The sequence below is a fragment of the Anomaloglossus baeobatrachus genome, chromosome 6 (genome assembly GCF_048569485.1).
Source record: "Anomaloglossus baeobatrachus isolate aAnoBae1 chromosome 6, aAnoBae1.hap1, whole genome shotgun sequence".
NCBI classification, from domain to species: Eukaryota; Metazoa; Chordata; class Amphibia; order Anura; family Aromobatidae; genus Anomaloglossus; species Anomaloglossus baeobatrachus.
This window is the reverse complement of record NC_134358.1, coordinates 167,179,557-167,202,182: the sequence shown is the minus strand read 5'-3', so window position 1 is coordinate 167,202,182 and position 22,626 is coordinate 167,179,557. Positions and strand designations below refer to the sequence as shown.

The following is a 22,626-nucleotide window of genomic DNA, read 5'->3' as shown; positions in this document are numbered from 1 at the left end:
GGGGGTGCGCAGCATGGGGGATGAAGCACGATGAGGGGTGCACACCTCCCCCCAAAACACACACACACCGCACCGCACAACACACCACACACACACTGGGAACCACAAACACTGCCCTACACAGACACCCACACACACAGACAACGCCGCACACACACACAACACCCAACACACAAACACCGCGGCACACACAAATATACGCACATACCACACAACACACACATTGCACAAAACATACCTCCCCCCAAAACGCACACAATACGTAAATTCTAGAATACCCGATGCGTAGAATCGGGCCACCTTCTAGTATATATATAGTTCTCACCTTCTAGTATATATATATATAGTGTCTCACAAAAGTGAGTACATCCCTTACATTTTTGGAACTATTCTATTATATCTTTTCATAGGACAAAACTGAAGATGTGACACTTTGATACAATGTAAAGTAGTCAATGTGCAGCTTGTATAACAGTGTAGATTTGGTGTGTCCTATAAATAACTCAACCCACAGCCATTAATGTCTAAATCGCTGGCTACAAAAGTGAGTACACCCCTATGTGAAAATGGTCAAATTGTGCCCAATTAAGCATTTTCCCTCCAAAGTGTCATGTGACTCATTAGTGTTTCAAGGTCTAATCTGTGAATGGGGAGCTGTTGTGTTAAATTTGGTGATGTCTCTTGTAGTAGCCAGGGATATGGGGTACTCAGTTCCGGGTAGTGTACGTCTTGGGAATGTTACGATGGTGGCCGTTACCAGTTCCATGCCCTGGGCCCTTTTTGTAATGTGGATATTTACAGGGGATTAGTGAATGAAGTTATTTGTGACACCACTTGCGGTGTTGCGGATACGTTTAGGGAGCCGCCGCTACAGAATGTCTCCACTGGGGCTGATGGTATGAGCAGCTAGTATGGTAGTCCCTCCGCAAGTAGGGTATTGCCCCAGTGGGTGTATGGTGCAGTGGATGTCGGAAGAAGGAGTCCAGACTGGTATTCCATGCAACTAGTCTTTACTCACTTTTCTCCAGGTCCCCTTCATCCTAGTGACAGTCTGTTTCTTTGGTACCTTCTTCCGCTGCACCTGTCTCTGGTAAGTGGGTCCCCGTGGTAAAGAACACTGGGGGTCCCCGGTCTGTGGTTTGTCCACTTCTGTCCGCCTGATGGTAGCATGAACCCTGTGGGGTTGGAGTCTCTGGTCCTGTCCCCAGTTCTTCGTTTGCTACTGAGTCTTCAGATTCTTTAGGGTCAGCAAGGTCCTTGATGGTCCCCTTTGCTGTGCAGGTGTTAACAGGTCGGCTTGAAGCTCTTTCCTGTCCTAGGGTCCTGTACCCTGTCGGTACACAGTTTCGGGAGTACTCCATCATACTCCTCTGGCAACCACCTCTCCTGGGTACCAGGTCACCGTTAACCCGAGTCAGGGTGTCACTTCACTTCCAGTCAGTACTCAGCTCTCTGTGTCTGCTCCCTTTCACTGCAGACTTCCTTCTCATTCTGACTACTGTCTTCCTGTGTCCCGACTAGTCTCCACAGTCTGCCCCTCCCAACTGGTCAACTAGTGGACTGGAGTGGCTCCATTGGTCTTACCCTAGCCATCCATTGGTCCCACCCTAGCTAGGTACCATTGTATGTGGGAATGTTGGGGAAAACTGGGATTACCTTGGTTCTTGGAGTTACCGGCACTGGGGTTCTGGGCACCTAAGGGGGTAGGCCTTGCATCCTGGTGGGGATGCTGAACCTTGTAGCACCCTGATGGATTAAGGGGCGCTACATCTCTCACACTCTCTCATACTGGCCACTGGAAGATGAACATGGCACCTCATGGCACAATATTCTCTGAGGATCTGAAAAAAAGAATTGTTGCTCTACATAAAGATGGTTTAGGCTATAAGAAGATTGTCAACACCCTAAAAGTGAGCTTTTGCACAGTGGCCAAGAGCATACAGTGGATTAACAAGACAGGTTTCACTCAGAACAGGCCTTGCCATGGTTGACCAAAGAAGTTAAGTGTACATGCTCATCATCATATCCAAGGGTTGTTTTTTCGAAATAGAGTGCTGCCCATACTGCTGAAGAGGTTACAGAGGTGGGAGATCAGCCTGTCAGTGCTCAGACTACATGCCGCATACTGCATCAAAATTTGTCTGCATGGTTATCATCCCAGAAGGAAGCCTCTTCTAAAAATGATGGACAAGAAAGCTCACAAATAGCTTGCTGAAGACAAGCAGACTAAGGACAGGGATTACTGGAACCATGTCCTGTGGTCTGATGAGACCAAGATAAACTTATGTGGTTTAGATGGTGTTAAGCATGTGTGACAGCAAACAGGGGAGGAGTACAAAGAGCATGATCTTCTCCCTTCAGAAATTGGGCTTCAGGGCAGTATTCTAACATGAGAGCAGCCTTAAACATACCTCCAAGACGACCACTGCCTAGCTAAACAAACTGAGGATAAAGGTGCTGGACTGGCCCAGCATGTCTCCAGACCTAAACTCCATTAAGCATCTGTAGGGCCTCCTCAAACTCCTGGTGGAGGAGCACAATGTCTCCAACATCCAGCAGCTCCGTGATGTTGTCATGAAGGAGTGAAAGAGGTTCCAGTGGCTTCTGTGAAGCTCTAGTGATCCCCAGTTTTAAGAGAATTAAGGCAGTCTTTGAAAATAATGGTGGCCATTCAAAAGTTTGACACTTTGGGCACAATTTTGCCACTTTCATTTAGGGGTGCACTCACTATTGTTGCCAGCAGTTTAGACATTGATGACAGCGTGTGGAGTTATTTAGAAAACACACCAAATTTAAACCGTTATAGAAGCCGTACACTAACTACTTTAGATTGTATCAAAATGTCATATCTTCAGTATTGTCCCATGAAAAAATAGAATAAAAAATGTCAAAAATGTGATGGGTGTGCTCAGTTTTGTGATTTTGTGATATACTATACTACAATATATATACACACACATACATCTATATATATATAATTGCCTTATTCTGTCTGTCTGTCTGTCTTGCTCCAAAATTATGTCGTTACAGTGACAACCGTCCCATTGGCCGCTCGCCTTGGCTCTGCCCCCCGCACGGATTGGCCGCTCGGCCAGGCTCCGCCCCCGCATGGATTGGCCGCTTGCCCCGGCCCCCTGCACGCATTGGCCGCTCAGCCAGGCCCCACCCCCTCACGCATTGGACACTTGCCCTGGCCCCGCCCCCCACATGCATTCCCCAAACCCACACGGAGCCCCGACTCCCAGGTGACTGCTGCACCCCCGGAAGGCCACACTGGCAAGACAAAGTGGAAAAAGCCGGATGTGTGAAACCACTAGCTTACCCCGACTCCCGGCACACGTGTGCTGGAGCCGGCGTAGGGTGTAGGCTGGTAACCATGGTACACATCGGGTAACTATAGAAACCACTTTGCTTAGTTACCCAATGTGTAACATGGTTACTAGCTTACCCCGGCTCTCGGCACACATGTGCCGGAGGCGGCGTAAGCTGTTAACCAGCGTACACATCGGGTAACTATGGAAACCGCTTTCCATAGTTACCCGATGTGTACCATGGTTACTAGCTTACCCCGGCTCCCTGCCCATTCAGATCGTTGGTCTCTCACTGTCAAACATGCCGATGCGTGCTGCACAGCAGGAGTCCAACGAGCAAAAAATGAACCATCATTAGTCAAGACTTACTGATTATATTATTATTCAATTTGCTAACCTACATACACATTCTACACTACCCGATACGTTAGAATCGGGCCACCTTCTAGTATATGTATAAACATGTACATATACTGAACAAAAATATAAACACACTTGTTTTTGCTCTTTCTTCATGAGCTGTCCTCTAAGATCGAAGACATTTTCTATGTGCACAAAACGCCTTTTTCTATTATTCACAAATTTGTCTAAATCTGTGTTAGTGAGCATTTCTCTTTTGCTGATATAATCCATACATCTCACAGGTGTGGCATATCAAGATGATGATTAGACAGCATGAATATTGCATAGGTGTGCCTTAGGCTGGCCACAATTATAGATCATGTTGCAGGGGGACTGGTAGGATCTGGCATACAAGTGCACCAGCAAATACATCATTTAAATGCCTTAGTCAGTGGCTAAGAGGAGTATTTAAATGGATAATAGCAGCTATTGGAGCAAGCTGCAGACCCTGCTGTTAGAGATGCAGTTGCTGGCTATATTACTCAGCTGGCATCTGCCGCCTATGGAGCAGGCTCATTTTATGAGTCCTCTCCATGCACTCTGCAATGACCTGTACTGAAAATGTACAGAAAAGGTCATTTAGGCTACTTTCACACATCAGTTTTCTGTATTCAGGCACAGTCCTTTTTTTTCCTGATCCAACGGATCCTGAAAAAAAAGTGAAAACCGTATCCACCGGATCCGTTTTTTTAACGGATCCGTTATGCCGGATCCGTTAAAAAACGGATCCGGTGGATACGGTTTGCATCCGTTTTTGCATCCTTTTCGTCCGGTTTTTGGCTGGATCCGTTTTGTTAATTACATTGGTGCATGCGCAGTTAACAAAAACGGAACCGGCGGCCGCATCCGTTTTTTACCGCATTACGCCGGATCCGGCGTCCATAGGCTTCTATTGTAAAACACGCCGTATCGCGCCGGATCCGGCGCGATGCGTTTTTTTTGCCGGACAAAAAAACGTTGCAAGCTACGTTGCCTCCGGCCGCCGCATTTATTTATTTTGCCGCATCCGGAAAAAAACGGATGCACCGCAAAGCCATCCGGTACAATCCGGTAACAATGCAAGTCTATGGGGAAAAAACGGATGCGGTACTGGATCCGTTTTACCCGTTTTTTTCCGGATTGAACCTGATGGCAAAAAACTGATGTGTGAAAGTAGCCTAAGATGTTATTGAGGGTTTGCAACACTTTTTGCTCTCTATTGGAAACCCTGATGGGTCCCATCATATGTATTCTTGCCATTCTAGAAACTTGATAGTAACCATTATACTGTAGCTGCCGACAATTCAGCCTTCACCACTTACTGATGGATAGTAAAGGATCAAAGATAAAAAAACAGCTAAAGGGAACTGCTAAAGGGAATCTGTCACCAGGTTTTTGCTACCCCATCTGAGAGCAGTGTGATGTAGAGGCAGAGACCCCAATTCCAGCAATGTGTCACTTGCTTTACTGGTTGCTGTAGTTTTGGCTTTAAAAAATCTTTGTAAATCTACAGCAGATCTCTGAATTCGGACCTGCACACAGCACTGGTTTGGCAACTTTGTATGTACACAGTGCATAGGAAAAAAAACTACCAATTAGTGGTGCAGTCATAGCTGGATTACATGGCAGTATGCTTACTAGTACTCTATCATTATCTCATGCTGATAAAATAGATTTTGTCAAAGCTATAACAAGCAACCCAGTAGGTGACAAATCGTTGGAGTCAGGGTCTCTGTCTCTAAATTGTACTTGAAATCAGAATAAACCTTTCCCGTTTTAGGTCATTTAGTATTAAAAAAAAATATTTATATTTGCCAAATGCCAGGATAATGAGAGAGAGAGAATGTTTTAAAGCATTTTATTACTTTCTGCAAAATCAAACGTTTACACACATCATTAGTATTGGGTACCATTGACCTTAAACTGTATGACTTGGGTCAAACGTTTTAGATACCCTTCCACAAGCTTCTTACAATAGTTGGTAGGAAGTTGGGCGCATTCCTCCTGACAGAACTGGTGTAACTGAGCCACATTTGTAGGTTGTCTTGCTCACACTTGCCTTTTCAGCTTTGCATATAAAATTTCAATAGGACTGAGATCAAGGTTTTGTGATGGCCACTCCAAGACATTGACTTTGTTATCCTTGAGCCACTTTGTAACCAGTTTGGTAGTATGCTTTGGGTAATTGCCCATTTGGAAGACCCATTTCCCCCCAACCTTAAGTTCCTGGCTGATGTCTTCAGTTGTTGCTTCAGTATTGCTGCATAATCTTGTTTCCTCATGATACCATCTATTTTGTGAAGTGCACCAGTCCCTCTTGCAGCAAAACAACTCCACAACATGATACTGCCACCCCCATGTTTCACAGTTGGGATGGTGTGCTTAGGATTCAAATCTTCTCCCTTTTTCCTCCAAACTTAACGATGGTTATTATGGCCAAACAGTTCAATTTTAGTTTGTCAGACCACAGGACATGTCTCCAAAAATTAAGGTCTTTGTTCCTCTGTGTATTTGCAAACATTAATCTGTTTTGTTATGTTTCTTTTGGAGTATTGGCTTTGTCTTGGCAGAGTTGCCTTTCAGCCCATGTTGATACAGTACTTAACAGTAGACAATGACACAATCTTACGAGGTTCCGCCAGCATTTTCACAAGGTCTTTTGCTTTTGTTCTTGGATTGATATGCACATGTCTGACCAAAACACATTCATCTCTGGTACTCAGAACCAGTCTCCTTCTTGAGCGGTATTGAGGTGCCTTTAGGTATCTGAAAATTGTACCCAAGGATGAAACAGACTTGTGCAAGTCCACAATTCTCTTCCTGAGATCTTGGCTGATTTCTCTTGACTTTCCCATGATTCTACACAAAGAAGCAGTGTGTTTTAGATGTGCATTAAAATACATCCATAGCTGTGTCTCTAATTAACTCAGCTGTTGCCAATAAACCTATCAGAAGCTTCCAAAGACAAAACATCATCATATGGGCTGTCACATATTGAAAGGCATAGGAGTCTTGGTGTATGTAAACTTTTGACTTTGCAGAAAGTAATAAAAATGCCTTAAAACATTCTCTCTCATTATTCTGGCATTTGGCACATATAAATAATTTTGGTTCTTAATTGACCTAAAACGGGAAAGGTTTATTCTGATTTCATATCAAATTGTGAGAAAAACATGCAGATGTGTCTTTTTAGATAGTGGATGGAAACTTCTGGTTTCAACTGTATAAGTTATATGGGTGATTTTCTTTCTTTTTCAGCATTTGGTCTAAACACTAATGTGTAAAGTTATGTAATTTATTGAAATAAAAATCTTACCTTGTGGGGACATGTATGGATCGTTTAGCTCACCATTGAACTTTTTGAACATTAAGACAAATATTTCAGCCACAATTTCAAAAACAGACTGTCCAAATTCATACAAACTTTGAAGTAAGCCCGAAAAATCCCAGTGCTGAAAATAATTTGAGATGATTACATGATCCCTGTCAGTCACCATATTTGAGTTGTTGATGTTTAACTGATTAAAGTCAGAAAAAAAATTATTCTGAAATGATTCATTGAACCCATTATGGGAGTTTTTAAAAAATGCAATGCTTTTATTAAAGATGGTGCTAATGTCTGACATCAGCTGACTGTAAAAGCTCTTTTTCTTGCTGAGCTGAAAAGCCATGTAGTGTTCACTTTTAAATTCTTCTTCCATGTCTCCAGAAATAAGACTTTTTGGTGGTGACTCTTTTAATTGAGCCTGTTTTAAACAAAAATATGATTAGAAGTGCAAAGTGCAATATGTATTTTAATTTACAAAATCTTAAAAGGGTTATTCAGCTTTTTAAAATTGGTGTCTTATCCCTAGTATAGGCCATCAATATTATTGATTTATTTTCCTTGCTTATTTAGTGTCATTAATTTTTCAGTGCCTAAAGGGGGCTTTACACGCAGCGATATCGCTAGCGAGCGTACCCGCCCCCGTCATTTGTGCGTCACGGGCAAATCGCTGCCCGTGGCGCACAGTATCGTTAGGAGCCGTCACACGGACTTACCTGCCTAGCGGCGTCGCTGTGGCCGGCAAACCGCCTCCTTTCTAAGGGGGTGGTTCGTGCGGCGTCACTAAGCGGCCGCCCAATAGAAGTGGACGGGCAGAAAGGAGCAGCCGTAACATCCCACCCACCTCCTTCCTTCCTCATTGCCGGTGGCCGCAGGTAAGCTGTAGTTTGTTGTTACCGAGGTGTCACACATAGCGATGTGTGCTGCCTCGGAAATGTCAAAAAACCTGCATCCTCAACAATCAATGATTTTTTGAAAATGAACGACGTGTCAACGATGGACGTTATGGTGAGTATTTTCCATCGTTAACGGCCGCTCGTTGGTGTCACACGCAACGACGCCGCTAACGATGCCGGATGTGCGTCACTGAATCCGTGACCCCGGCGATATATCACTGCGTGTAACGGGGCCTTTACAGACATCATCTCAGTCCCCATTGGGGCTCACAATATAAATTCCCTATCTGTATGTCTTTGAAATATGGTAGGAAACTGGAGTACCTGGAGGAAACCCACTGAAACATGGGGAGAACATATAGACTCCCTGCAGATGTTGTCCTTGGTGGGATTTGAACCCAGGGTCCACGATATGAGATTGGTGGGTGGTTGACAATGGGCAGCTCTTCCAATCAGCTGTCTGACAATGCTGCAACCTCTCTATTGTTTACAGTCTCTTGCATGTTGGGTTATATTTGCCCGTGCTGTACTGTCACAGCATTGGAGCTTTAGCCTATTCACTTAAATAGAAAGACACTGCAATATCTTATACTGCTATTAAAAAAAACATTTAGCGTCCTTTATTTAGACAGCTGCACATTACCTGCAGAAAATACACGTACCTTGGCAGATATCTGTATATGTGACGTCACCGGCCCTGCACACCACCAGACATTAATACACTGCAAAATCTCTTCTATTCCCGGCCTGTCTATATTTCTCATTGTTTGGACTACTCCCCAATTCTATATAGCGCTAAATCCTATCTTATAATCTAAATAGCAATCCCTTTATATTTGAAAAACTCATACCGAGCCTGAAATGCATAGTAAAACTACCTCTCAACTACTCTGGGGTCAGGATTCTCTCTCTCCTGCAGCAATCTTCTAACACCTTTCCTCCATTTCATTGTGCATATTTATGCAGAAGAAGGGGATCCAGATGGAATGTGAAAATATATTTTATTCTGAAACACTGTTTCATTACAAGATATACCAGGCTACATTTGTGTATCCAGGCTGCGATTCTTGCCGCCTGCAGTTTAGGCATTGTGAATCGCCTGATGAGTTCCCTTTAAGAGATTTAAATATATATACACTGCACTCCGGTATTGCAGTACATTTCTGTCGTATTTCACACCACTTCTGTGATTTAAATTCTGATTACGGTAAAGCTCCACCTACTTTCATAAAGTGGTCTGACCTGGCTGAAACTGGAGTTAAATTTTTGCACAACGTTGAGTTTCACAAAAATGTTGTGGCATGTCAAACACTTCCAGAATTGATGAATCAAGGCCACAGTTACGTTCTTTCCCCAGTTAATCTCCTTCCCACCAACTGCTGTAAATCTACAATAGTTCCCAGGAACTTCTCTTACATAGAGTCCATAGCAGTGAAAAAAATAGTACTTAGTATTCATTACAGTTCCAAATATATTGTAAACCATTATATCATTACAAATCTCTACAAGCTTTGCTCTGTATTGGTCTATTACTATCAATACATTAGTTTTACCAGCCAAAGCAGAATTGAATAAATATCCAATCTGTATTGACTAGTATTTATTGAAGACAAGATCATGGCACAATAAAGAAATGAAATTCCAGCAGTGGGATAAGAATTGAGCATGGCCATCCACTAGCACTCATCTAAGGCTGGTTTCACACTACGTCTTTTTAACATCCGTCGAAAACGTTTTTTTAACGGAAGTACGGATCCTGTGCAAATCCGTTTTCATGTCAATGCATTTTCAATGGACTCGCGTCCACCTGCGTTTGCGTGCGTTTGCGTCCGTTAGACGCAGGATCCGTCCTTTTGCGTTATTTTAACATGTTTCAAAAACGCAACATGTAGCGTTTTTGAGCTCCGTCCAAATACTGCAAATTGCTGGATCCTGACTATAACGCACGCAAACGCAGGTGAACGTTGCATGCTGATAGACAGGATCCTGCTTTTGGACTGAGCATGCCCAGAATATATATATATATATATATATATATATATATATATATATATATATATATATATATATCTCTCTCTCTCTCTCTCTCTCTCTCTCTCTCTCTCTCTCTCTCCTCCGTGCAAGCAGCCCGGCTCCGAGCAGCTGACTCGTAACCAAGATAAATATCGGGTATCCAAGGCCGATGTTTACCTTGGTTACCAGCGTCTGCAGCTGTCAGAAGCCTCCTCCCAGTCTAGTTACCCTCACTCCCGATCACATGACTACAATGCCCGCCCCGAAACATCCACTGCAGGATCCTGCAAAATAACATATGCGTTTGCATACGTTATTTGCTGTAAAAGCAGGATCCGTACTTCCGTTAAAAAAACGTTTTCAACGGATGTTAAAAAGACGTAGTGTGAAACCAGCCTAAGTAGCTGGATGTTAACAGTCCCAGGAGACGCCAAACCACAGTGGCAAATTAAATATCTCTCCAATGGATCATTTTCAATTGCATGTAATTCAAATATTGCTAATTGTTCATGAACAGTACAGTGAATATAATATATACTAGTATGACAGGCCTAGGTTATATATTGAATTGATCTTACCTTAACAACAAATGTCTGTAATTCTTGTTGAGAACAACTGTTGGTGTAGAATTTAATGCAAGACCATTCAAGGCACGACTTACATCCTTCCCACTCTGGGATAAGCGATTGTCTGCATTGTATTTCTGCTTCATTCAGCTTTTCATTAATGTCCTCAAAGAGCCTCTCAGCCTCCTAGTAATGATATAGTTAATAACTGGTATTTGTGATGCATCCTTACCATTGTAAGACAAAAAATGGCTAAGCAACTGCAAGGCACTCATATTTTAGTACTAGAATTTCCTAGCAATGTTCAAAAGAAAAAACGGGCTCAAGCTAAATACTTTGTGCTAATGTTTGTTGAGACCATTTGATAAGATTCTGCTAAAAATATCAAATATATGTATAGTCGAATAGTGGGATGCAAAAAGTGTATCAAGTTCAATTTTGCCATATCTGCAAAAGATTATCAAGAGGTAGGCAATGCCAGTCCTTAAACGTTAGATTACGTTTGTGATTAAGTGGAAAATATTCCTTACATACCCAAGTTGGCAATCAAATTCTTGGATCAATATTCTATACCAATACCACTAACCCCATATATTGAATATAGGTGTATTAAAATGTGTAGCTGACTATGTGTTTTAATACAGTTAAGGCTGTAAGATCTTGGTATATACTGGCCAAGCATATGCCAAGAAGGCTCTGTGTGCCTATACTTCCTTAATAGTGATAGGCGGACTCAAACTGTAAAAGTCCGGATCCATGTGGGTTCAAAAGTACCCGAGCACTGACCCTGGGCCTGGAGTTCCCAGGGAACTCTAGGTAACAATCCGCATTCAGCAACTTAGGTAGTTAAAAAAAACAAAAAACGGAAAAATAAAGAAAAAAAGGGGGAAAAAAAGGGGAAAGAAGGTGTGTTATACTTACCGAGTCTCTCATGTGGCAGTACACTGCTTCTGGGCTGCTCATACTATTTCCAGGGCCGCTCATTACTCTCATGCATATGAACTGCTTCCCTCACTGACTGACAGTCCTGGAGTCTTTGATTAGTTTCATTCAGATGTGCCTCTACCCTGTGTGACAGCGTCTGACGGTTTTCAATCAGAGAAATCTGTGTGTCTATATTGGTGTAAAAATAAATAAATAAAATGGCATAGCGCCCCCCCCATATTATGATACATAGCACAGATAAAGCATACGGCTACAAGCTGCAGTCCTCAGCCATGTGCTTCTCTTGGCTGTGTATCAAAATAAGAGGCATATGGCTTTTTTTTAAAAAATATTTAAATAAATAATTTATAAAAACAGCCCCGCCCCAATTTTGACACAAACTCAAACAAAAGCAGACAGTTAGGGGCTGGTATTCTCAAACTGGGGAGGTCCATGGTTATTGGGCCCCCCAGCCTAAAAATAGCAGCCTACAGCTGCCCAGAATTGTTGTATTCATTAGATTCGACAATCCTGGCACTTTTCCTACCTCAATTTAATTGCCCAGGTGCAGTGGCAATCGGGGTAATATAAGGGGTTAATGACAGCTCACTGCTGCCACTAAGCCCTACATTAGTTATGGGTAGGGTCTATGAGACCCCCCATTACTAACTCTGTAAGTGATAAGAAATAAACACAAACACCGAAAAAATCCTTTATTTGAAAAAAAAATACAATAAACCCACCCTTTTTCTCCAATTTATTAACCCACCAAATACCAAAGTCTGATGTAATCCAGACGAGGTCTCACGATGATCCCGGCTCTGCAATATCCAGAAGTCGCAGTGCGTGTTCACATTACAGAGCATGTCTGGCTTCTGCGGCTTCAAGCAGAGACTTACTTAGCTGCAGCTATGAGCGTTGATGTCACTGACTCAGGTTTACTCATTGAACTCAGTGACCTCACCTTCGTGAACTCATTCAGTTCAATGAGACCTGCATCTCCTGGTAGAAAATCAAATTTTTTTTTGCCTAGAGATGCAGATTTGGTGCTGGAATTTTTACATCAAATTCCTGCACCAAATCTGCATCTCCTGGCAAAAAATGCATGAAAACGCAATGCATGTCACGCTAGGTACAGGGAAGTACCCAGCATATGGCAAAAGGGAAGGAAAACCCTATGTCTAGGGAAGGGGAGATGGTGACCCCTGACCAAACCTATTGCTGGGCCCTGGGTTCGCTCACCGCCCTAGATAGGTTCCACACCTATGTGCTGAGCAGGATACCTGACCCTGTCTCTGAGCCCGAGGTAGGGAGCAGTTGGGATGAACTTTCATCAATCCCACTGAGCACTAAAGGATGCACAACAAGGGAAGAAAACAACAACTCATCTCCAGACACCTCAGAAAAGGCAACTGCAAACAACAACCAGGTTATACCAGAAGAGCTGTTTGCATTGAAGACTTGTAAAGGGTAGAGGACTTATCACCTGCACGGAGCATGGGAAAATGAGGGCATATATAAACACCAAGAATGTGCTTATGAAAAGCAGCTGAAAGGGTGAAGAACTTTGCAGGGTCTTAAAGGGAAAGGGATGAAAATAAAACAGAGGAGATACATAAGATACCAAATACATCAAGCAGGAATGATAGAAGGTCAAGGTCAGGGAGTAGTTTGCGCAGCCAACTGCTGTGACCTTCTATTGCCCGATTACAGATGACTGTCTGTCACCCGTGACACACCCTTCACCCCACAAAACGTTTTGATGCGTTATATTGCCAGGAGATGCAGTATTGCAGCAGGAATTTTGTGTATAAATTCCAACACCAAATCTGCATCTCTTGGATAAAAAAGCAGTTTTCTGCCATGAGATGCAGGTCTAATGAGACCTGAATGAGTTCACTGAATTCAATGAGTTCACATGAGGTGAATTTACCTGACTGTGGGAACCTCCAGCTGTGACAGCAGTAAACTCATTGAAGTCACCAATCAGAGGTGGCTCACTCAGTCTCTGCCTGAAGCCACAGCAGGAGGTCAGATTGTCGTCGGACCTGATTGTTTGGTTTGCTAATAAATTTGAGAAAGAGGGAGGGATTTTTTTGTATTTTATTTCAACTAAAGGATTTTTTCGGTGTTTGTGTTTCGGTGTTTGAGTTTATTTATTATCACTTACATGATTAGCAATGAAGGGTCTCATACACTCCCACCCATGACTAATCTAGGGCTTAATAGCAGCAGTGAGCTGTCATTAACCCATTATATTACCCCGATTGCCATCAAACCAGGGCAATTGAGATGAGCCGGGTGAAGTGCCGATATTGTCGCATCTAATGGATGTGATCATTCTGGGCGGTTGCAGTTTGCTATTTTTAGGTTGTGGGCTCAATAACAATAGACTTTCCCAGCCTGAAAATACCAGCCCCCAGCTGGCTGCTTTATCTTGGCTGGGTATCAAAAATAGTTGTGACTGCACACCGGTTTTTAAAAATTATTTATTTAAATAATTTAAAAAAAAAGCCTCATAGGGTTCCTCTTATTTTGATACACAGCCAAGATAAGCACACGGCTTGGGACTACAGCCATATGCTTTATCTGCTCTGAGTATCACAATATGGGGGGAACCTACCCCAATTTATTTATATATTATTACACCACTATAGGAACGCAGAAAGCATGTGGGACTGCAACTAATCACAGATGCCGGGACTGACAGTGGGTGGGTGAAGTGATGAATATGTGTTTGAGCTAATGATCGGACCCGAAAGCAGTGTGACAGCCATGGGGAAGGTCAGTAAGTATAACAGTCCTACTTTATTCCTTACTTTCTTTCTTTCTCCTTTAATTTTTAATTATCTGGGTGGCCGATTCTGAACAGTAACACGGACTTCTCTGGCAAGTCAGTGTTCAGTGTCCATGCACGGACACTAGATATCCGGTACAGACCCCGAACTCTACAGGTTGGGTTTGCCCATCACTACTTATGACGTAACTGTACGTCATAGGTCGTGTGTGTCCCTTTAATGTGGGCTTACTCAGTGAGTCCGCATGCTTCCCCATACATGTCAGCTGATCTGATCAGCTGACATATGCAGCTAACAAGCAGAATTTAAAACATGCCATTTCCCATCGCCATAAGTAGCCTTGTGACGTTATCACTAGGTGTTTTTAGGTTGTTTAGCTGACAGCTAAAGCATCGCCCTGAGCCGCAGAAGCGATCAGATTGTATCAGCTTTCAATCCCATAAGGGGACTATAAAAACAAGAAAAAGTGTAAAAAAAAAATGTTTTTTTTATAAAAATATATATATATATATATATTTTTGTATCTGTGATCTTGGACAGAAACACAAATTTGGCTGAAATAGATTGCAGGCACCATGTCACATTTACAGGGTCCCTGAGGTACTGAAACATCAGAAACCACCACAAATTACCCTATTTTGGAAACTAAACTCATTGAGGGACCCATTTAGCTGTGTGTTAAACGGGTTGTCCATTACTTTTACATTGATGACCTATCCTTTATTGTCTGATCTGCTGGGATCCAGCACCCCACAGCCCCGCCGATCAGCTGTTCTCAGTACCGGCGCCAGTCCCAGGAGCTACTCTGTCTTCTGATAGTGTCCGCCTCCTATTGATCTGAATAGCTGATCGGCGGGGCGTTGGACCCCGGCCGATCAGACATTGATAACCTATCCTAAGGATAGGCCATCAATGTAAAAGTACGGGACAACCTTTTTAAGCACTTGAGCCCATAGGTGCGTAACAAAGTTTTAAAATATGGATGTCAAAACGAAAACTATGTTTTTTCCACTAAAATATTGTTTTAACCTCAAATTTGTAATTTTTGCAATGAATAGGAGAAAACGGACCACAGAATTTGTGGCACATTTTTTCCCAAACACAGTGATAGCCCAGATGCAGCCAATAACTAATGTTTGGGCACATGGCAAAATTCTAAAAGCAGACAGTACTATTTAATTTTTGTATAGCAAACTTGGACACTGTGTTGCATTTGCAAAACCCCTAAGGTGCCAAAAAGGCAGAAACACCCAAATGTGAATCCATTTGGCAAAGTAAACCCCATACTGAATTCTCTAATTTGTGTAGAAAGCATTTTTAACCCATAAAATATACATTTTATAAGATTAGATCGTAGAAACGAACAACCTATGGTTTTTCCGGTAAAATTTTAGCCTCAAAGTTTTAATTCACAAAATGGGTAATAGGAAAAAATGGACAGGACAATTTGTTATGTAGTTTTTTCCAAATGTGGCAGTACCCCATATGTGGTTGCACACTATTGTATGAGCACACAGAAGGATCGGATGGTAAGGAGCACTACTTGACTTTTAGAATGCAGACTCCATTTGAATAGATTGTGGACTCTATTACTTGAGCCCCTGAGGTGTCAAATCAGCAAACCCCACAACAGAAACAGAAACCCCACAAGTGATCCCCATATTGGGAACTTCACTGCTTAAGAAATTCATCTACGGGTGTAGTGAATATTTTGAACTCACAGATGCCTCACAGAGTGTTATAACATCGGAACGTTGAAATATAACATTTTAGAAATAAAATTGTAATTTTTTTTATTAGCTGTAAATTTGTCAGTTACACAAAGGTTAAATGGTGAAAACGGACTCCACAATTTATTGCCCAATTTGTCTCAAACCCTGTGATACCCCATATGTTGTCAGAAACTACTGTTTGGTCACACTTCAGAGCTGAGTAGGAAGCTGCACTAATTTGGTTTTCAGACCACAGATTTTGCTAGAATAGTTTGCAGACGATATTTGTGCAGCCCCCTTAGGTGCCAGAATAGCATAAAAAAAAAACAATTGAAAAAATTGCACCTCTCAATTAATTCATATAAGACTGCACTGACTGTTTTGTAACATCCACGCCGTGCTTTATCTCTGGAGAAATGCAAATATGCCAGCCTAGTGCCCATACATTGTGCCCAACTTGTGTTTCTGGTGACACACAACCCAATAATTGTTAATTGGGCTCTCATCACTACAATTCTGCTACACACGGGGCTTTTTAATTTGCTTTAGACACAATAGGGCTTAGAAGGAGGGGGGCATTTCGATTTGGGAGTGGAGAGGACACCGCTGAGCACTTGTGAGGGGGGGTTCAGGGCTCTGCCCACCCCAGACCTGCAAACCGGTTCTAAACGAAGTGTGTGATATTTTAGTTATGTATAATGTGTGTGGGTATTTGGCCACTAGGTGGCCACCCTTTGTAAAGCCACTCCCCTGGTGCCTGCTAGGCAAGAAGGGGTTAGTGTGGGAGGAGAGTAGGAGACAAAAAGGGGGACACCCAGGGAGAAGCAGGAGAATCCCGATGCGAGAGTGAGAACCCATATCTACTGTAGGTGTGAGGAAGGAGGACCCCAATACTTTTATCTAATTTAGACCCGCTGGGTCAGATCCTGGCACTGGAAACATGGGACCCTGGTGAGAGCTGGGCTGAGCAAACCACGTCCCAAAAAGGTGAAGTCCGGATGGCCTGATGGTGGCCACCCCCTGGCGAATACCCGAAGAACCCCCTTACCAGGCTAAAGGTCAGTGGGCTTCCACGAGGGGAGTAGGGCCTGACAAACCAACACCAGAAGAGTGGCCCCGTCACAGCTTATATCTAATCCCTGTGGGTGGCATGACTGACCCCTGAAGGAATAGATGACAACAACATGAAGATGAGTGAGGGGAAGAGGAATTCGAAGGCTCGAGTACCAGGAAAGTGGCTGGCCAGCAAATTAAGTGTGACTTTGGTTCCTATTGGTAACCACGAAGGGGAACCAGAGCATACAGCGGAAGCATTAAGGAGAAGTAGTATTGTGTCCCCTGTAAGAGAGAAGATGTGTACTCGCCGCAGGCGTGATGGTAAACTGTATTGTGAAGATTTGATAAGTAATGTTCCTGTTTGAAAGAGACAATGCCTTTGTGTGGTGTTTGTGGGCACGGGGACCTGCTGCAATTGGTAGCTGGAAAGTGGTCCCGAAGATAGAACAAGTCTGGACCATCTGGCCTGAAAGTAAGTGTCCCTCACCACAAGTCCCAGCAACCCTTCCCCTGCATTGGAGAGGTGGTGGTGGTGCAAAGAAGAGATCCAGGGCTGCGCTGCAGCCGTACAGCAGCATCTATCACGACTGCCTCTGCACCCCGCTGTCTATCTAACACACTTAATTCCAACAAAAATGCAATTCAGACAGAACCACTCTCTATAATGAGGCCGATGGAGACACCTCGGACTCCATTTGGCATCTTTTCCGGTGGTATTCTGTTTAGAGTGACACTTTGCCTTTTTCATTTGTACAATTGTATTGGCGGTCGTTAAGTAATTTAAATGTGTTAGTTGACATTTTGTCTTGGCTATTATAGGTCTCAATATGAAATGTGAGCCATATAGAATGTGCACATATTTCTGATTCCTTACATTATATAGAAGTAAATAGATTGGGGCCACCAGAGAGATACACAGGGGGCCATGTTTAGTTCCAGGCTGATTCCTCTAGTCAGCAGCTGTGCGGGAAGCACAAAAAGTGAAGTCGATCTCAAGGACAGTATAGTTAATTTAATGTTTTATTTCAAAATACATTCCAGTTGGAATGTTCTTATATTGTTTACTTAAATCATCTATGCTGGAAGTGTAATCAAACTGTGAGCGTTTAAAGCCGTCATCTGTGTAACCTATTTCAAAAGAATCTGTTCCAAGAAACCCATGAAACACTCATGAGCCCTTGGTAGAAGAATACTCATGATCATAATATCAGCTGGTGAATAAACATTCCATTTTCTCTGACATTTACATACAAATAACTTAAAATCCAAATAGGATCATCTCTTTCTGAGTGTACATAGTGTACCGAATGGAACATTTCGGCAGAAAACTAGACATCATTTTTCTTATTTTAGACCCCTGATAAGCAGATTGTCTGAATGTGTAATTACTTGTAATCCTGCTGATCGTGCTTCTCATTACGCTCTTAACAATGGAATAATTGACTGTCTAAAATCAGTAATGTTAGGAATGTTGAGCTGAAAACTCCTTCAAATCAGGTTCATATCCACTTTTTTTCCTGGCTTTTGGGGGCTAAGGTTGGGGTTTCCACATGTAGGTTTTTATGCCGTTTTTGAAAGCAATATCTGAAATCATAATCTGAAAGCTCCTTGAAAGATAAGACTGGGATGATTTAAAACAACTCTTGGCGTTAAAAAAAACTGCATAGCGAGGAGACAGCTATTACTGCTTTACTCATGAAAAGGCAACACACTTGATAGTTAGTCTCACTTGAGGCAATTAACTTGGAGGCACTGGTGGCCACAGACACAAAAAGGTCCCTGTGCAAGAACAGTATATGGACCGTTCGCAGCTTAAAAGCTCAGCACAATTTCTCCTGCTTTGGAGGTAGAAATGGGCCCCCTTACCTCTTGAGCCCCTGTGTGACTGCACAGGCTGCATGGAGGCAAAAATCTAAGAAGAGGCAATGACTTCACAAAAAAATGCTGGACAGTTGGTATGTAAAACAATGGCAATCTCTTCAAATTTTTGTTTTACCGTGGTACAGTCTCTGCAACACTCACAACATACCACAGCACACACTATCAGTGCTTAGCACAAGCCCTCTCTTTGCACCCTATCTTTGTCAGCAATGCACTGCTATAAATTATATGGCAACTTTGTACACTCCTGCCTCCTGTTCATGCAGCTATCTTGTATTCTTGTATTAGTCCCTAATGCTCAGGCACCAGTCATCTCATTGTCTCTAGTTCTCTGGCAGGAATCAGCATACAGACTCATTTTTCTTGGCCTTACCGTCAGACGCACTCTTCACTCAACTTCACTCCACTATTGGTGCTGCTTGGTACAGCTGTCCACTAGCCGCAACTTTGTAGAAAATCCAAGACTTTGTATGTAATATTTATTGCTTGATAAAGGCCCTGTGTCGGCCGAAACATCATTATTGCATTTTTTTTTCTCTGTATGCTGGGGCAAATAAAGATTTCTTAACGGAGAGAAGTTTTCGGTACCTTGGATTTTCTTGGATTTTCTCACCGTTCATACAGTTATAATGTATGAATACCTCTGTGATTTCGGCAACTCAACCAGGAGAAATGGCTTATAGCACTGACTTCATACCACCCATATACCTGTGTAACTTGACACAATATTGGCATTTGTAAGACACCTTACGTAACTGGTATCTCTCCACTGCAACTCACAGCAATCAGCAAAATGATACCAGTCCTGGACTGGTCAGATCATAACAGTTTTGATTCCGGTAGCATAGGTTCTTTTAGTTTTGAAAAGGTATGGGGATTTTCAATTCTCTTGCAGCCCACCATATAATTTCACCACATTGACTTAGCATTGAAGCTGCTTCAGGAAACCGCTGGCAATCATTTCCCTGAAGTGGCTTTGCGATCACTCTTGCGGCAGCTCAACCACCAGTATCTTTCCCTCTACACTTTCAAGTATAAAGCACAGGCAGCTTCTGCTATGAATGAACCATATTGCTATTTTTTTCTACTTTAGGGTTTCCAAATGAACGAGCGATTAAAATATCGTGACACAACAGTGAACATGTGCACAGCAATGTCGTTTTTACATTGCTGCGCATTGAGTTCATTTTATGGGACGCTTTTGTGATGCCATGTGCACATACCCAGAATATGCTATCAGGAGTTGTAACTACCTTCCACAATGATCTACTTTGCTTTCTCACAATATATACACTAAATAATATAGTACATTAGTAAAGTAGGAAACATTTCATGTTCTTTACCTCATTTTCATCTTTAGTTTTTTTGAGAGATTTCAAAATATTTTCATGCTTCTCTTCATTTCTTTCCATAATCTTCTTCATTTGTTTTACGCCCACCAAGGCTTTCCTTATCTCTTGTACCACATACTCCTCACCAACTTTGGAAAGTGCTACAAATAAAAAGGCAAAGAGCAATTGGGGTTACAAAAAAATAGAGCTCACTCATGTTCTATAGTTTTCGATATCATTTTCAATATGATTTCTGTTTCCATTTCCTACACCCCATAAGATCTGGTCTGCCATTTAATAGGAATTTTTATGTTTACTGGTGTATTGCCTGCTTACTGTACTCTGTATTGTTTGGCAGGAAGAGGAGCACTGGGAAAATTCTATGCAGGCCAGAATGAATAGTCATGACCAAAAATGTTGGCACTCTTGATATTGTTTCCCAGAAAATTATTGCAATTACATGTTTTGTTATACACATTTATTTCCTTTGTGTATTGGAGCAACACAAAAAAATGAGGAAAAAAAGGTAAATTGGACATAATTTTACACAAAACGCCAATAATGGGGCAGACAAAGCAAACTGCAATGACGCTGATGCTGAAGGAGCACAGCCCCACTCATGATTTATCGGCGCCATTTAGCTTGCCTTCCTGGATGCCCTCATTCCTCATTATAGCAACCACATGATGAAGACCCAAAAGGGTCGAAACATCAGACGTGATGCTCATTATAAAAAAATTTATTTTCTTGTAATAAATTACCCTTTTCATCTCAAACAGAGAGTGAGGTTAATTTGTGTTTATTATCGTTACTACGGGACGCTGTTTCATCAGCACCTCCCACAACAATTTTGGCTTACTCAAGTGCATTTTGGCAAACTGCAGTCTAGCATTTTTATGTCTGTGTCAGCAGTGGCATCCTCCTGGTTCTCCTGCCATAGCAATTCATTCAAATGTCGACAGATAGCTGACACTGATGCACCCTGAGCCTGCAGGACAGCTTGAATTTCTTTGGAACATGATTGGAGCTGCTTTTCTATGATCTAGTATATCCAACGTTTCGACAATTTTTCTCTGCTGTACACATCCAGGGAGATTAGGTACAATGCTATAGGTTGTAAAATTATGTTGCACATCGTGAACAAAAGAACATTTAGATCTCTGGATATGTACTTGTAAAATTGAGATGGTGGATTATTTTCAAAAATTTTGGTCCTCAAGTCCTCAGACAGTTCTCTTCTCTTTCTGTTCTGCATGCTTAGTGTGGCATACACAGACACACAATGCAAATATTGAGTCAACTTCTCCTCTTTTTATCTGGTTTCAGATGTGATTTTCATATTGCCCACACCTGTTACTTGCCACAGGTGATTGTGAATAAGAATCACTTGCTTGAAACAAGGTTGTTTACCAAAATTTTGGAAAGGTGCCAACAATTTTGCCCAGCCCATTTTTGTGGTTTTGTGTGAAATGATGTACAAGTAATCTTTTTTCAGGGTTTTTTTTTGTTCCTATACACACAAAGAAAATAAACATGTGTATAACAAAACGTGCAATTGCAATAATTTTCTGGGAAAAATACTCATTTTCTAATAGAATTTCAAGGGAGCCAAAACGTTCGGCAAACACTGTATCTGATAATATTTGCTGGTGAACTATAAAAAAAAATTGAATATACATACTGATAACTGTGGAGCCAGAACCATGCTATTACCTTTAATTTTCTTGCTGAGAGATTTGTCCTCTAATTCTGTTGATGTTGGTGCACTTTGTTGGTGTTTTAAAGACAGTAGATATATCATCAATGCAAATAGGTATTTCATATTTCCCCTGTGGAAACAAATGGAATTGTAATACGTTTTATTCCATTTTAGATGACATTCCAATCATTTTCCACCTACTACTGTTTTATTTACTGTAAATTATGAATTACATACTGTAAGCTAGGAATTGGCAGACATTAAAAAGACCTTTAATTGCACAAAATAATACTATGTAGCAAAACCAGTCAAATATGTAATGGTATTCTTTTCATGTCATAATAAGCACTCTTATGGAGGGATTGTTTGTGCTATTCTGGTAATTTTAGAGTCTTGGCACAAACCTCACTGCTTTGGAGGTAAACCATAAATAAAAACAATATACATGTGGTATTGCTGTAATAGAACAGATCTGAAGAATAAAGCTGTTTTATCACTTTTATGGCATGTTGACCAACCGGCCTAAAAAAAATACATAAAATAAAAATCCTGAATTGCTGTTTCTTCTTCATTGTGCCTCACAAAAAGCAGAATAGAAAATGATAAAAAAAATATGTAGTCCAAAATTGTAGCAACAAAAAACGCAACTCATCCCGCAAAAACACAAGCCTTCACATGAGACTGTCAGCAGAAAAATAAAAACAACTATAGCCGTTAAAATTTGGTGATGTTA

The 22,626-nt window shown here is 41.9% G+C and overlaps 1 protein-coding gene across 1 annotated transcript in view; it reads right to left on the bottom strand.

Moving 5' to 3' along the window:
* The window catches only part of CLUL1 (clusterin like 1), a 32,227-nt gene extending 10,211 nt beyond the window's left edge, over positions 1-22,016 (bottom strand). The window contains exons 1-4 of the mRNA XM_075316380.1: positions 21,908-22,016; positions 20,207-20,355; positions 10,505-10,678; positions 7,009-7,438 (exon numbers count right to left, since the gene is read on the bottom strand). Of these exons, the coding sequence (XP_075172495.1) occupies positions 7,009-7,438; positions 10,505-10,678; positions 20,207-20,355; positions 21,908-22,016 (862 nt within the window). The remainder of the gene's footprint in view (positions 1-7,008; positions 7,439-10,504; positions 10,679-20,206; positions 20,356-21,907) is intronic.
* Positions 22,017-22,626: the final 610 nt, after the last annotated feature.